The sequence below is a fragment of the Dasypus novemcinctus genome, chromosome 17 (genome assembly GCF_030445035.2).
Source record: "Dasypus novemcinctus isolate mDasNov1 chromosome 17, mDasNov1.1.hap2, whole genome shotgun sequence".
In the NCBI taxonomy this organism is placed as follows: Eukaryota; Metazoa; Chordata; class Mammalia; order Cingulata; family Dasypodidae; genus Dasypus; species Dasypus novemcinctus.
In genome coordinates this window covers 49815361-49831384 of record NC_080689.1, presented here as the reverse complement: position 1 = coordinate 49831384, position 16024 = coordinate 49815361, and the positions used below count along the sequence as shown (strand labels likewise).

Below are 16024 nucleotides of genomic sequence, written 5' to 3'. Positions count from 1 at the left end.
TCTGTTATGAGGCAAAATTGAGTTGAGCTTTGCTTTCATATTAAGTGGATAGTAGGTTGTGGGGGAGTAGCTAACTCTCACCAACTTGTAACTCTTGGTGGATAACATCTGTCAAAAAGAGTCTGCATGATGACAAAATTGGCTGTTAGTCTGAAAAAGAACTAAGATTTCTGATACTTTTGAGTTACTCCCAAATAATATCACTCAATCATAACACCTATTTATCAAAGCAAGTTTATTTGATTACTTATTCCAGACAAATACTGAAGCTCATGTGTACAGCTAAGAAATAAGACAATCCAAATAAAACAGGAAAAATTAATATGAACTACACAAACAGCTATCTAGAAAGGAACAGCAGCTGCATTCATTTTCACACAATACTGTGAGTGATGTAGCACCATTTACCTCAAAGATATCCTAAATACTTCAGAAGGTAACTGTGTGGGTCTTTGCTAAGATGGAGCAATAACTTAAAAAATTATAACAAGCCTAATAGTGATCTTATGTTCAACTAATTTTAAATATAATTATTTAAAAAAAAATTAGAGAAATGTGGAAAGGATCTCACTCTGCACAATTCTTTTTAAAAATCCTAAGGAAATAGTTAAAAAATTATTGAGAAGTGTTTCCTTCCATCATCTGCACTATTTTTTATTCCTATCATCACGACTTAAATTTTAAGCTTTGGAAGATTTAATAGGTACTTATTTAAACACAATTTTGTTTACACAAACTTTTTTTCCAACCAAAGCTCTTCTATTTATTGGTCTGTTCTGCATGAACCACAAAATGGAAAAGTAAGGAAGTAAGAAATCATTAATGCTCCTACCTCAAAGAATTATTAGTATCTTTAATGAATAATTCTACCACTTCTAACGATCAATTCTGAACTATTCTACCAAGGCTGAATTTGTCAAACTAAAGCTTGATCCAGTTAATGAAACTAAGTTAACATGAGAACATTTGCAAATCCAATAGTAAGCATTTTTTCTAAATTCTGACAAAGTTTCACTTTGGAAGTATAGATTTTAAAGAACCTTGGAGAGATATTCAGTGTTCCAGAACCCTCCATCAGCCCATTTCGCTAGTTAAGAGCCACAGTACATTTTTCAGAAATATCCTGCAGAAAAATTAGAGAGGAAATTCCCAATAGTCCATTATTTTCAATCGCAAAGGTGTGGTTCCTAACCCTTTTTAGGGTCATGAGAAACTGATGAAAGCTATGAATCCCCCCTCCCCCCACCAAATGTATATATACAAAAAGTTTTTTACATACAATTGCAAAGGCTTCCCTAAGGGCCCATGATCCCTGAGTTAGGAATTCCTATTTCAAGACTATGGGGCAGTGAACAATAAATTTAGCCCATTTCAATATCGCCTATCTTCACTTCATTGCTACTATAGTAAATTAAACATTTTAAAGCTACTAAAATGCTGAGAAGACAAAGTTATTGTGTAAGCACCACCAGTCTTTTAAATTCATCCTCCTGCCCCAACTTTACAATGTTTTAATTCCAAGTTGGTTTGTCTTTAAGGTTTAAGTCTTAGGAGATAGTTGTTTTCCTTTGATACACTATTCTTCAGAGCTAGTCTGAAAAATTAGCAGAAAAATTTAAAACCCTTATGAAAATGAAAATCTTTCTAAATTTTGAAGAATAGGTAACTGGCTTTTATAGAATTAGAATATAGTTCCAGGTAGTATCACACTTAAAAAAACAAACACATGAGCTTAGTGCCTCTGACCGAACATTAAATCCCAGACCACACTGTCCCCTTTTACTTACTTGGAGGCGGTACAATGGAGGTCTCCCACTATGGTAATAAAATGTAATGGTAAGTTTTACATACTGTTCAAGACAGAAAAGATTTCCTTTCTCATCAGGCCCACCATTGCAAAGTATCTAAACTGCTCAGTTACCAAACTGGTTAAAGTATGACATCTTTGAGGATTTTAACCATGTTTTAACCCCATGTTAAATGGACCCTTAAAGAGAGAAAACAAGGGCTAGGTTTGTTTCTTTTTAACTCCAAAGAATCTGTTTATATAATAGGGTAAACATGGATCTATAGGGAATTTTTAAGACTTTGAAGACTGCTTTAGAAGCAGGGGATATTAGCTAGATGCTAAATACAGAAAATGTAAACACATCAAATATATAAAATTTAATGAAACTACTTAGTGAAGAATTTTTCTAAGTTTAAAGTCAGGTGACATTCATTCAATCTGTTCATAATCATTCACTTTTGCTCAAACAGAGTATCTGGAGAACAAGTTCCAAAATACTTGACTCTCCTCTTTTAGTCAACTAAAAGAACATAACAGCTTTGCCAAAGGGGATATAACTTGGTTATAGAATTTCATTCTTGCCTTACACAGTGTAAAAGGTGAATAATGGAACAACTATTATTTTTCCTTGCTCTTCTTTACTTCTAAGAAGTTTTTCATGTTCTCCTCTGTAAAAGTTAAACAATAGAATTTCCACTTCAGAGACATAGGGGGGTCAGGGAATAGGGGGAGGGAGGAAACTGTTCTGTTGACAATCAGCATTCAGTATTTCAACTCAATGGCAAAGGGCTTGCAAGAGAATATGGACTGCTATTATTCCTCCACCAACTAGATGGTCTCCTGTGAGGCCTAGAAAATACAAAGCCTAGTAGTCCCCCCCAGTATTCAAATGTATCACTTTGTTTTTTTACAAGTGGACCTACTAAAGACTAGTGAAAGTTGGAGGACGTAATATATTCTTGGGGTACTGGGTTGTGCAAGATGTATATTTCCATTTTTAAGAATAATAATTCAAGCATAATCCATATTTTAAAAATTAGACTAAAGAGAGACAATAAAGGTTTTAAAGTTTTCTCTTTGAAAAGATGGTATCTTACAGTACATACAAAAATACTCTGAAAATACATACGACTTCATTTACAAAACACTGAATCAAACATATTACAAGAATTACATGGTTATGGAGTTTAATAAACTGAGCATGCATTCATAAAACTTAAAAAATATTAAGAAATGCATTGAAAAAAGCAGTGTAAAAAAAGACAACTTATACAGTTAAATAAAAATTACAAAGGTCCTGAGCCAATTAATGGTTGATAACAATGTCATTCAAAAATGCCTTTAGGTTTCAGTAAAACCCACTGCTTATTTCTGCATGCCTAGGCTGTGAAGAAACTGTTTGAAGTTGTCGGGGTAAGTAATGGTAGTAATTATCATGCCAGATTAATTTTTAGACTTCAAAAATACAAGTTTTTTATACTTAAAGGTATCTTATTGTTGATGCTGGAATGAATTGTTTCTCAGTGAAAAATACCAGACAACTAACAAAAATGGCATGAGATAGGATATGTAACAATTTCACCATTCACATACTGACTTTCAGTATCCTGGTTATATTTTGATTTTTTTTAATAAAGATGCATTTCAAAGGCCTCCATAGGAGGCAAAATAAAGAGAATTCATGGTGCCCAACTCTTGTATATAATCACTGACTAATCCTCCCTGGTAACTATGCAACATTTGGACAGAAAGGCACAAAAAAATAAAAATTTAAATATTCCATGTGCCAATCTGGAAAAAATAATTTAAATTAACAGAACAGACAATAAGTACATCTACACAAATGAGGAAGGCAGACAAGATACCTCACATTCATTTATCTCAGATTTCACAAAGTGGCTTCAATGCTAAAGTAAAATGTATTAGCATCTGGAAAATTACAAGTCAGTTTTTTTTTTTTTCCAACTTTTTCAGTTCTATACAATGATTACAACATAAGACTTAAAAAAAATATATATATATGTGAGTTCAGGACTTGTTTTATCAGTGTCCAAGTGTCCAAGAACTGGTTCCCATAATAGAAAAACAAACATCGAAAGTTAAGGCAGTAAAACCTCCAAACGCAAAGCCATAATATTGTGGATAACAATCTGACAGCGGGTGATCCTCAGAGAAGTGTATGTAGCAATCAATGAGAATGCTACAGCATCTGCAGGTCAAAGTGTTAGAGTTCAAAATTCATTTCAAGTTCGTGAGGCCGATGACTGTAACTTTCACCATATTTTATGCATGACAGCCACTTCTATTTAAAAAAGAGTAGCCGCTTCTATGCCACTAAATGATTGCATATTCACTTAAGTGAGGAGGCACTGCTTTTACCGATTAAGGGTCAGTCGAATGGAATTTTTGATGACACGGATATTATTTGCTGGAACTGGGGATGATGAATCTGGTAGTTCTTTACTGGGTAGTCTCTATTAAAGAAAAAAAAATGAGGAAGGAAAATCATATATAATCATTATAAAGGTCCAACTACTGATTCAGTCACAGACTCTTTCTGGAGTTTTTCTCCAAACCCCTGAAGCTCCTAAATACTCAAGTGTATTGAATACCTCCTGTCAGTGTTCACAGGCATTTTTTGCTTTTGGAACTTTTTTTTTTTTTTTTTTAAAAGGTAGAGATGAAAAGCAGAGGGATGGGAGAAAGAGGAGAAATGGGAATAGTGTGAATATGTATAGGAAAAGAGGACTGTTAATCTGATCATCATTTCTGGACTGAGATGCATAAAGAACACAGTCCGCAAAGTCAAGAACAGTACAAGAGAAACAAACAGTATAGTTACTAAGCATGAAATTTGTGTGTGTGTATTAAGGAGGAAAATTTGATATCCAAGAGTTTTATCTCTCAACTAGTTTCTGTAATACATTCATAAAGAACACTGTAACCCAACCTGTAAGATTTTCAGGAAAACTGAGCTTTGTAATCAGGGTAGTAACTTCAATACTAGCAAAATACAAGGCTATCTCCGCCCCAACCCCCAACTAAACTAAAACTTGAGGATAGGGACAAAATCTTATCCTTTTTTTTCATCCAGTGCTAGGCTCATAACATGATTTTTATATCTGTAAATTACAAGTACACAGTATTTTACCTACAGTTAAGACTTTTTTTTTTTTTTACCTTTTTGCGTGATGTATCAATAGTAGGGATAGGCATAGATTCTCCTCCAATGGCATCCTAAAAACAGAAGTATTATATATGAGAACTTTTTCCCGATATGCAAACACTTGTGCCTATAACTCAATTCCTACATGAAATAAAACATAACCAAAACTTAAGAGTAGATCTAATCTGACCTCTTATATAGTATTTTTCCTGAAATATGGCTTATTAAAACTTAATATTTTGAAAGACACTATTAATATAGTTACCACTGATTTTCTCTTTCTGTCTTCAGCAGCACGTGAGTCCTTAAACGTTGATTCAAGACGAATAAACTAAAATATAAACATTAAAATGAGTTATTATGTACCTACAAACTCATATAAATCTGTTTGAATTGGGAAATTAATTAGCGTGATTAGGCTATTATCAATAAACTACTATAACATGGATTGGTGGAGGAATTAAGATTGAATTCAAGGCTACCCTTAATGTCTACAGTTGAGTGATCTTTTTGGTTAAATCAATTCAAACAATTGAAATATAGTTCTACTACCACCTGCTGGAGATAAAAGAGATCAACATTCTAACACAGTAAATACCATTATTTAATAACCAATAATCATTTCTGGGTAAGTCAATGAGAAATTTAGATCAATTGTTCAAGTTTTCTGATGGATCAGTAATTTGAATTTAAGATGAAAAGTCAGTATTGGTCTTTTAGGGTTTGGTTAAATAATTATTTTTAAACTGTTAAGTCCAAATGGAAGAATAGGGATAGTGAAAGAGAAATTTGAGTTTAATACTATTTTAAGTTAACCTTAAAAAAATCAACTGCTGAATCACCACTAAAGCAATAACTGACCTTTTCTATGTCTTTCAACCTCTTAGAAGACCCATCTATTGATGGGGAATGGGATCTCTTGGGTGTAATGTTCTTAGTTATATTCGAAATTCCATTTAGGTGTGGTTGCCCCTGGGCAGGGTTGTGGGGTGTTGTGATTCTAGGAATGACATTTCGTCCTACTACAGTGGGAATGGTGCATACAGCTGGGGGTGATACAGCTTTTACTGTAGAGTCAACTTCTGAAATGGAAAAAAAAAAAAAAAGATTTTAGTAAATAAATACACATGTGGTAGCAGAATTATTAAAAATAAAAGTTTAGATACCTACTTGCACCAATGACTGGAATAGACAGTCCTTGAGCTGGTGGAACACTCTGTGGCTTCTCTACAATTACAGCAGCAGGTTCCACACTGCTCCTATTAAAAATGTTAAATTACTGTCATTAAATTACTTAAATACTGCTTATATAAAACACTTATTTTAACATTTAATATTATTTCTTTAAAGCACTCCTATTTTAACATTTCATTCAAGGAAGAGAAAAGAAGATCTGGAGAGAATTAAAGAAATCAATTTAAGCAGAAAGCCTATGCAGTTCTTGTACTTCTCTAGTCCCACATGTTCATAAATCTATCCTGTCTCACAAGATTACCACAAATTGTTAAATATTTCTAAAAAAGAAACTGATGAGCAGCTGGTAAAATAAGATCTTTTAAAAACTGAAAAAGGCATTTAGCAAAGGAACAAATGAAGTTCACATTATTCTCAAATAAACTCTGAACTTAAGACCGAAAGAACAATTTTTAAATACAGACCTTTCTGTTTCTCCCATAGGAGGACTATCAGGCTTCGAAGATTTGTTTGTAGACACGGGAGAGTTAAAAGGTGTTCCATTATCAGTGTCTCGGGAGCTATCCAAACAACTGCTATCCAGAGAAGATCTTTTGGACTGAAGTCCACCCAAACTTCGACTGACATCAGAAAGACTCTGCTGAAAGGGTGGAAAGCTTTTAGGACTTCCAAAGGCAAGTGAGAATATAAAGACTATCCTCAGTTTTGAAGTACATATAAGCAAATGATCCTTTGTGATTAATGGTGAGATTTTAGTTCTAGATTGAATTTCTGTACCTTCCCTCCTTTCTTAATAGGTTTGGAAGCTGTTAAGAATGTGACTGCAAATTTGGCCCCAGAAATCATTCATCTGAGTGGAACCATATTAGAGAGGTAAGAAGTACAAACTGACCTTTTTCTTTTTTTGAAGAATCTCTGCAGGAAGGTAGTGATGGAGCTGTTTTTTCTTTACATGAGTTGCTTCAATTTTCATTCCCTCCTTTAGCATGTTTATATTGTTTGCCTGTCTGTACACTGTAACAATGTCAATATGTTAAATGGGAAATTTCTTTCTGAACCAACGGCTCAGAATGCATTCATGAAATGCATTTACCTTCAAAACTTCCCCACCACGACACAAAGAGAAACACACACATCCTTATGTGTCACACTCCTATTCAAGAACCAACTAGATTTACCATGCCCATCTACTTAGCTAAGACTTTCCTATAATCAAATTTCACTTTAAAATAAATGTAAGAAGAAACGATGTTTTCCAAATCTTTTTTCCTGCTATTTTCCCAAAAGGTAATTTCCTTATAACTACTCACCCAAGTCTAAGCTAATTCTTATACCAAATTTCCATGATGCAATTTAAGCTATATTTCCTCCATGAAGCTCCTTCTACTATTGAGGCCCTCACTGATTACAGAATGTCAGACTTCAGAAACCTGTCTAGAAGTAGACCCTTCTTATAAAGGTGGGGAAATAAGGCTCAGTATCCTTGAATGCCCTGACAGGATCAGAATACACACAACTCTAGATTCCAATTCTAGGGCTTTTCACACCTTATATGAGTACCAGTTTTATTAATTACCACACAGACTACTTAATATATTTTAACTGTGAATACCCAATTAGATATAAAGCTACTGAAGACAAAGAAAACGGGGGAGTCTGTCTTTGCAACAGCAACGATTATGAAATTTGCAAATTATTTAATCTCTTGAGGTGTCAGTCTCCCCACTCGCAAAATAACATCATGAATCTATAATAAACAAAGTCTCCCATCCTTTGGAAAAATTTGAGCCCAAATTAGAATGGAAAAATTTTTTTTTATGTTTACCTCCCAGATTACTTATTTAAAAAAATCACCTGGAATGTTCATTTAAGTTGCAGATACCCTGGCTCCACCCCTAGAGAGTGTGATTCAGTAGTTCTAAGGAAAAAGCCAGGAATCTGCCTTTTCATGATAAATGTGAGGGCTAGCTCAAAAGAATTTAGAAAACACAGATGTGCCAAACCAAGAACAATAAAAGTATAAATGTACCCAATTCTAGATTATTAAAACAACCCCAAATTTATGACATATATAAAGGTATTCCAGATGAATGTTATCAGGAAGCTAGATGTGAAGGACACCTTTCTCACTAATTTTGAAACATACTGAACAAGCCTACATTGACCATGACAATTATTCCATAATAATTAAAACATAAAAATCAAGCCATCTTTATGACTGATTACACACCCTGGCTGTTCTTGTACAGAATTACCTTTGGAGCTAGCTTAGCTTTCTTTCCTTTTGTTTTAAAATACTTTCATTTGGTACAAATTTCAAGGGGATTCAGAGTATTCAGTAAATTTTCCTCACCCTCGTCTTCTAGATACCTGATTTCCTGAGCCAGAAGCAACCAGTTTCGCTTTTTTTTTTTTACTTCTTCACATTTCCTTCTGGAGATACTCTGTGCATTTACAAGCAACCACAGATATATACATATATATTTTTTAAAGATTTATTTTTTATTGATTTCTCTTCCCCCCACCGTTCCCCCCATTGTCTGCTCTCTGTGTCCATTTGCTGTGTATTCTTCTGTGTCTGCTTGTATTCTTGTCAGCGGCACTGGGAATCTGTGTCTCTTTTTTGTTGCGTCATTTTGCCGTGTCGGTTATCTGTGTGTGCAGTGCCACTCTTGGGCAGGCCGCGCTTTTATTGTGCGGGACGCGCTCCTTGGGTGTGGGGCTCCCCTATGTGGGGGTCACCCCTCCATGGCACGGCACTCCTTGTGCATATCAGCACTGCGTGTGGACCAGCTCCCCACATAGGAGGCCCTGAGTTTGAACCCTGGACCTACCATGTGGTATGCAGATGCTCTATCAGTTGAGCCAATTCCACTTCCCACATATATTTTTATTTACTTATATAAATGGTAGCACTCTCCATATATTTGCTTGGCCATTTTCCACCCATTTAATATATCTTGGAAATTGCTTCTTAATGCCTTTTTTAACGGCAGCATTGTATTCCACAATATGGATTTACCATATTTATTTAACCAACTGTGGGAACCAAAAAAATAATAGCCAACCAGATCCTAGGCAGATAATACTGAGGTACAGTCAAGGTTGGGAACTACAGGTCTATGATAAGAAAATCTTACCTGTATCAGTGAATGATTGTATATCATATGTCAAGTCTATGTTAACACTTTCTGCATTTTCTACTCTCCGAAAAATTATTCCAAGGAACCACATGGATACATAATTATTGCTAGAAGAGAAAATGTACGAATTTCCATTAATTTTTACAATTTTACAAAAGTTACTTGATAATTAAAACTTGATCTCTATGTATGCATAAACACAGATTTCAGTGGTTTGGCCAAATTCTTAAAAGTGAAATTTAGAATTCTGGTAAGTTGTCCTGTGTTGTTCTATAGAGGCTTAACCTGCTTAGAAAATTACTTAAGATGCCCCAAAATTTTTGCTAAGTCTCTGTGAGCTACCAGAGTAGTGTGTGTTTAATTTTAATGCATAGCCACTTAAACATATACTGTATCATCTTCCATCAATGCCTGATAATCGTACAAATGACCCTAACCAATGTATATGTCAAGTAACATTATTTAAGAAATACAGTATTAAAAAATAACTTACTCTTTATGGTGTTCCTTATTTCCTGGGAATGACTGAGGATTTACATGGGCAAGAGTAATAAATTCATTCCGTTCTAAGTTTCCAACAAGTACACGGATTTTAGATTCTACTAATCCAACCCTAAAATAAAGGAACAGTACAAGATTTTTCTTATTTATGCCCATGTTAAATTTGGAAGCTACAGTCAAATTAATACAGCTTATTAATTTCAATGCTAAAATGTTCATTTTAAAAATTAAGTCCAATATATAGAGTCTTAAACACCATGTAGGCAAATGACAAGGAGTTTTTGTGTGCTTTTTCTATTTATTTAAAAAAAAAAAACTGTTCCATTTAATGCATTCTTGAATCTAAAATGCCCTACTTTAGTTAAAACCATAAAATATCATGAATAAAAACTGTTGTTTAATTAGGTCCTGAATCTTTTCCCATTTTCAAATCTTATATCTTTAGATAAATCTCAGCCCTGAGGCTAAAATTTTAAATGGTGGGAACAAAAAAGCTAATATTGTAATGTAGTTTATGAACTAAACATGCTCTGATTTTCTAAAAATATTTGACCTTGTATTTAAAAAATAATCTACTACAAGCAGATTAAATACTACTAAAATAAAGTTTCATCTAATTTATGAATCAGAAAGAACTATAAGAATATTTTATTATACATTTTTCAAACACATGAAAAAGCTAGCACATTATGTGTGCTTCAACAGCAGATACTAAAAGAACTGAATTATTCCACAATGTTATCTAAATCAGGGGTTAGCAAACTTTTTTCTGTAAAAGGACAGAAAGTAAATAATTTGGACTTTGAGGGCCATACAATCTGTTTCAACTCTTCTACTCTGCTGGGTAGTACAAAATCAGCCAGACACAATGTTTAAATGAATAAACATGGCTATATTCCAATAAAACTTTACAAAGGTGACAGGCTGGATTTGGCTAGGACTCTAGTCTGTTATTCCCTCATCTAGGTGACAAATGAAATTTTTTTTTTTAGTAAAAGGATTCATTTCAGGCTCCCTTTAATTACCAATGAAAGAGTCTTGAATACTTGAAGCAAAAGTAAGACCTTTTTCTACTTTTCTAGAAGTCAGACCTGAGGAAAGCAAAACCATCTTTGGTGGCCTAATAGCTTCCACTTGATGGAGCCAGAGATGTGAATATAGTGGAGGCAAAGGGAGTGAATTTAGATACATTAGAAAGAATCCAACTGCCTCACAATTTTGCTTAAATCTGTGAAGTGACAAAAAAAGATCTGCATATATATCCTTATCCCATGTCATTCTTGATTCTGAAATATTAATTTGTTGGCATTTCTTTAAACACTGACACTCTGTGGTCATGTACGAAAGTCACCAATACAATCTATTTTTTCTTCAAAAAAAATTTTTTTTTGAGGTACTGGGGCTAGGGACTGAACCTGGGACCTTATATGTGGGAAGCTGGCACTCAACCACTGAGCTGTACTAGCTGCTCACCAATATAATCTAATAATTTTGAAAATCAAGTGAGAAAGTGTTTTATAAACAGTAAAGCATCACATAAATATGTTGTATCACCACACGGCAGGTAAAGAACTTGAAATAGAAGTCTTACCACTCTAGATGGTTTTCTTCTGTTGACGCACTGGCAGTCAATACTATATAATGTCTATGAAGAATTTTCAGCAACAATCAGAAAAAAAAGCCAGAAACATTGTTAGGTTCTGCTTTTCCATTGTTACTTTTCTTTCTCCCTTCCCAATGAGCAAAAGAGCTAAAACAGACACACAGTTTATGAAAATAAACATGCTCTGATTTTCACATGATTCTGAGTGTGCGATTAAAAATAATTCACTAAAACAAGAACAAAGTCAACGGGTAAAATACCAGTAGAATACAGAAAGTCTATCATTTAAAATTTCTGCTACCATATTCTCTAGTTTGCTTAAAAAATACAAGTGACAGCAGTCACATATATGGACTTTATAGATTTAATATTTTTCTTCTTTATACTCACATACATATAAAATACAAAATTTCAAATACCTATATTTTTGAAAAAAATTTGGTGGCTCAAGTAGTTTGGACCAGTCTGATTTCCCTTGAAGAATTTCATCTGTGACTGCAAGGCCTAAATAGAGAGAGAGAGAGATTTAAAGTTTTGAAAATTGACCTGTACATTATTTAGCTCCTCTAATACCCTACTACCAAATTCCTAGCCCCACCAAATTCTTGAGTAAAAATGTATTATGCTCAGGAGCAGATGTAGCTCAGTGGTTGAGCACGTTCTTCCCATGCTCGAGGTTCCGGTTCAATCCCCAGTACATACTAAAAAAAAAATATTACATTCTTTCTGAACATAAAAATCAATTTCAACGAGACTGGGCAGGTTTCTTTCTTGGCCTTAATTATGATATATTTTGGAAAACTAATTACTGGAAAAATAAATTCACATTTGAAAGAATTTTTAGAAATAGCAGGCAGTTATATATACACTCTGCCAATCCAATCTCTTACGCAGCAACAATAGCGAATAAAATTGTCAACCATAAATTTGTAGGAATATGTAAAGGGCAATATAGGGACAACATGTTTACCTTGTTTAAATTCTTCTACCATTACTGTTCGAGTTGATGTGGACACATTATACGTAGAATTCTGTTGTGGATAGGCAGGGGTGATTATGGGCATGAGATGATACCTATCTGATGGATTTACCTGTGAAATTAGAAGCAGAATAATTGATCTAGTCTCCTATTTCAGTTGTCCTCACTTCATTTCCCCAAAAGTCTGAAGAATATGAAATATAAATTTAATACTATATTTCCTTAATTCTAAGATTTACATTTCCCCTCCCCAACTAAATATATTTTTGAAATCAGTTGTGTCTGATAGTCAGTTAAAGGAAAATTTTCATAAGTTTATTTTTCCCCTGAAAAGCTGTTAAATTGATGGTACATTGCAGCACAGTATTATAGCTGCATTAAGTGTTATCTGGTCCATTGGTTCTCAATCTTTTTTTCTGCACCCACTCAATGGATGTCTTCTACTTAATCACCCAAAGGAATGAGCCCTCACTCTAAAAGCACATTAAAATGAGAGTTATGCCACCTTAGAACCAGGAATCTGCTTTAAATTGCATCTCAAAGTATAGCTTCTATATATTTCAGTACTTTAATTATTAGTACTATTTACTTGTGAGACAGTTTCCAACAACAGATTAGGATGTTTTGGTTGATAACCACTCATCTAGTTTAACTTGGGTATTTTTTAATGATATAACACTTGGACCAGCATTGAAGACCCAAATCATTTGCACCAAAATGCAGCAGACGGGGTAAAGGAGAACAAAGATACAGAAGGAAGATGAGCAGGGACAGATTGTAATTTAGAGAAACATCCTTTTCCTAAAAGGTTTAAATTACGTAAGTCACATACCCGAGGATCCCAGACAGGCAAATTCAAATTGCTTTCTTCTGGTTGCTTCAGCAGCACAGGATTTGGCCATTCCCTAACATGAATAAGGCAAATTAACTCACAAAGGACATTCTTCAGGCACTTTATGAAATGTTAAAATCATTAGATTATTCCAATCTTCAAATAGCAAACGTTTGGGTATTTGGTACTTAAGGAAAAAAAAAAAAAAAAGAAATGGAGAAGGAAATGAAGTATACAAAAGAAAAACTGCTTATTTTAAAACAGTGTTTTCTGAAAAAGTAAATACTGCTTTGCCCCATAGCTCTAACTTATTTATATCTGAATTTTTCCCTTCCTTCTCATTTCTTTTATGGATTAGATTCTCAATTTGGTAATAACAGCAACAGCTAACATTTACTGGAAATACTCATAACAAATCCATGTGGTAACTATGATTATCATCACCATTTCACAAATGAGAAATTAAACAATATATCCACTCACAGCATAGTAACTGGCAGAGCCAAATCTGTTGTGACTATTCTCCCAAAGCTAAAGGCCAGATCCCTGGGAGAAAGCTCTGACTGAATGTCCCTCCATTGCCTCAAATTTGATGTTTTTTTAACTTTTAACTTAGTACAACAGAAAGAGCCTATGCATAACTCTTACATTTCCAAACAAAAGACATATAGGCATAAGTTAGTAGATAGTGAAAGTATGCAGAAGAATACTTACCACTTGGAAAAAACTAAAAAGAACTTATGAACTAAAGTAGAAGCTGCTGCGTTTGGATATAATTGACAAGTTCTTGCAACTAGCATTGCCCAAGAAACACCGCCAAGGAATCCCAGCATATTGGAATAAATACCACGTCCTAGAAAAATTAATATATTGTTAGGACCCATCATCCATGACATGCAACCATAAGAAACAGGATGACTTCATTATTAAGATTGTTGCTTGGAATTCTTTTCCCATATAGAAACATTAAAATCAATAGGCAGTAAACTATGATACGAGCAAGATTAAAAAATTATTAATATGATTTGTCTCAATTGACACAGAAAACGACTGACTAAAATCAACACCAATTCATAATAAAAATCTTCAGCAACAAAAAAACAATTTAAAAAATCGATAGGCAGAGCTTCACAGTAGGCTCACAGTCTATGAGGAAGCCATAAACTGTTCATCTTACCTCCCCTACCTGCCCTCTAATACAGTTCCCTGCCTCGTTCTAATAGCCCAAGTGGGCTCTACAACTATTACCCTGAAATTTTCCACCTTTCAATATCTAGGGTTGAGAAAGAAATGAAAGGAAGGAGGAAAGGTTTTTAAAGAGTCTACAAGTAGGGAAGAATAATAATTTCATTAGAAAACACTCATGGGTATTTTTAGATCATGTGTAAAACTGGGGAAATTTTTGATATCTCTCCTTCAAGTAGAACACACCATTGATATTACTAATTTCTTATATGACAATTTCTTACATCAATCTACTAAAAACAAGTATTACCATATTTCCATCAAGCCTAAGATGCTCTCGATTATAAGACAGCATTATTTCATTTCCCACTAAGCAAGTGAAAAAAAAAAAGCTTAAAAATACCAATTTTGGAGATGTTAAATGTGAAAAATATGCATTGAAGAATTGACAAAACATGGTATTTAATGTAAAGTGTAAGGAAAGACAGATTGTTCATGTTATCCCTTCACTGCACATTCCTTTATCCTACCTATACAAGTATTTAAGTCCAAGTAGTTTTTATACCAGCACTGTACAATATGGTAGCCACAAGCCAGGTATGGCTACTTAATCTTTTTGGTAATTGCTTTATTGAGGTATATTTCATACTAAATAGTTTTTAGTATATTCACAGAGTTGTAACCATCACCATAATTCATTTTGAACGTTTTAAGCATCCCCAAAAGAAATCCCACACCTTTAGCAGTTACCTCTTCTTCCCCTCACCATTTCTCCCCAACCTCCCCAGGCCTAGGAAACCACCAACCTACTTTCTGTCTCTATAGATTTGCCTATTTTGGATACTTCGTATAAATGGAATTATACAATGTATGGTTTTTATGACTGGCCTTTTTCACTTAGCTTAATGGATTCCAGGTTCATTCATGTTATAACATGTATCAGTACTTCATTCTTTTTTATGGCTGAATAATATCTCATTGTATGGATATACAACATTTGTCCATTCATTAACTGGTGGACATTTGGGTTGCTTCCATTTTTGGCTGTTATGAATAATGCTGCTATGAACATTTGTGTACAAGTTTCTGTGTGGATGTATGTTTTCCTTTCTCTTGGGTACTATTTAATTTTAAATTTAAATTTAAAAGTTCAGTCCGTCAGCTGAACATTTCAGGTGCTCAGAAATCACATGTGGATAGTGATAACAGTACTGGACAGAGCAGCTGCAAAACATTTCCATCATCACAGAAAGTTTTTTTGGACAGTACTGTTTTAGACTATGTAAAACCTGGTGTCAGAAGTGCAGCATTACTTAAATGCAGTTACAAATAATACAAATTATGCTGTACCAGGTCAGGACCAGGCTACGGGCTTTTTATGAATCTATAGACTATGAAGTAGTGCAGCTCCCAGCTTTATTAAAAGGTAAAAGAAAAACCAAAAACCAAGTTAAAACTGTCACTGTCGACTCTTCACTTAATAAACTTATTGACCACAAGTATAAACCAGACTCTTTAATGGTGATGGGGGATACAAAGACAAGTAAAATGGTCCTGCTGACAGGGAGCCCAAAGACTAGCGAAGATTTCACTTTTTATGTTCTGACTCATTCTGCCTGGATGAACAGTAAG

The 16024-nt window shown here is 34.1% G+C and overlaps 1 protein-coding gene across 2 annotated transcripts in view; it reads right to left on the bottom strand.

Moving 5' to 3' along the window:
- Positions 1-220: 220 nt before the first annotated feature.
- PAPOLG (poly(A) polymerase gamma) overlaps positions 221-16024 on the bottom strand; it is a 31052-nt gene continuing 15248 nt past the window's right edge. Inside the window, exons 9-22 of one of the 2 annotated variants that reach the window (XM_058278609.1) lie at positions 13922-14060; positions 13208-13280; positions 12367-12487; positions 11816-11900; positions 11385-11438; positions 9786-9905; positions 9290-9399; positions 7042-7163; positions 6614-6789; positions 6126-6214; positions 5817-6037; positions 5221-5286; positions 4970-5026; positions 221-4263 (exon numbers count right to left, since the gene is read on the bottom strand). In XM_058278609.1, coding sequence (XP_058134592.1) covers positions 4165-4263; positions 4970-5026; positions 5221-5286; positions 5817-6037; positions 6126-6214; positions 6614-6789; positions 7042-7163; positions 9290-9399; positions 9786-9905; positions 11385-11438; positions 11816-11900; positions 12367-12487; positions 13208-13280; positions 13922-14060 — 1532 coding nt within the window. In that variant the 3' untranslated portion in view covers positions 221-4164. The remainder of the gene's footprint in view (positions 4264-4969; positions 5027-5220; positions 5287-5816; positions 6038-6125; positions 6215-6613; positions 6790-7041; positions 7164-9289; positions 9400-9785; positions 9906-11384; positions 11439-11815; positions 11901-12366; positions 12488-13207; positions 13281-13921; positions 14061-16024) is intronic. The other variant, XM_058278610.1, reaches the window with a different exon arrangement.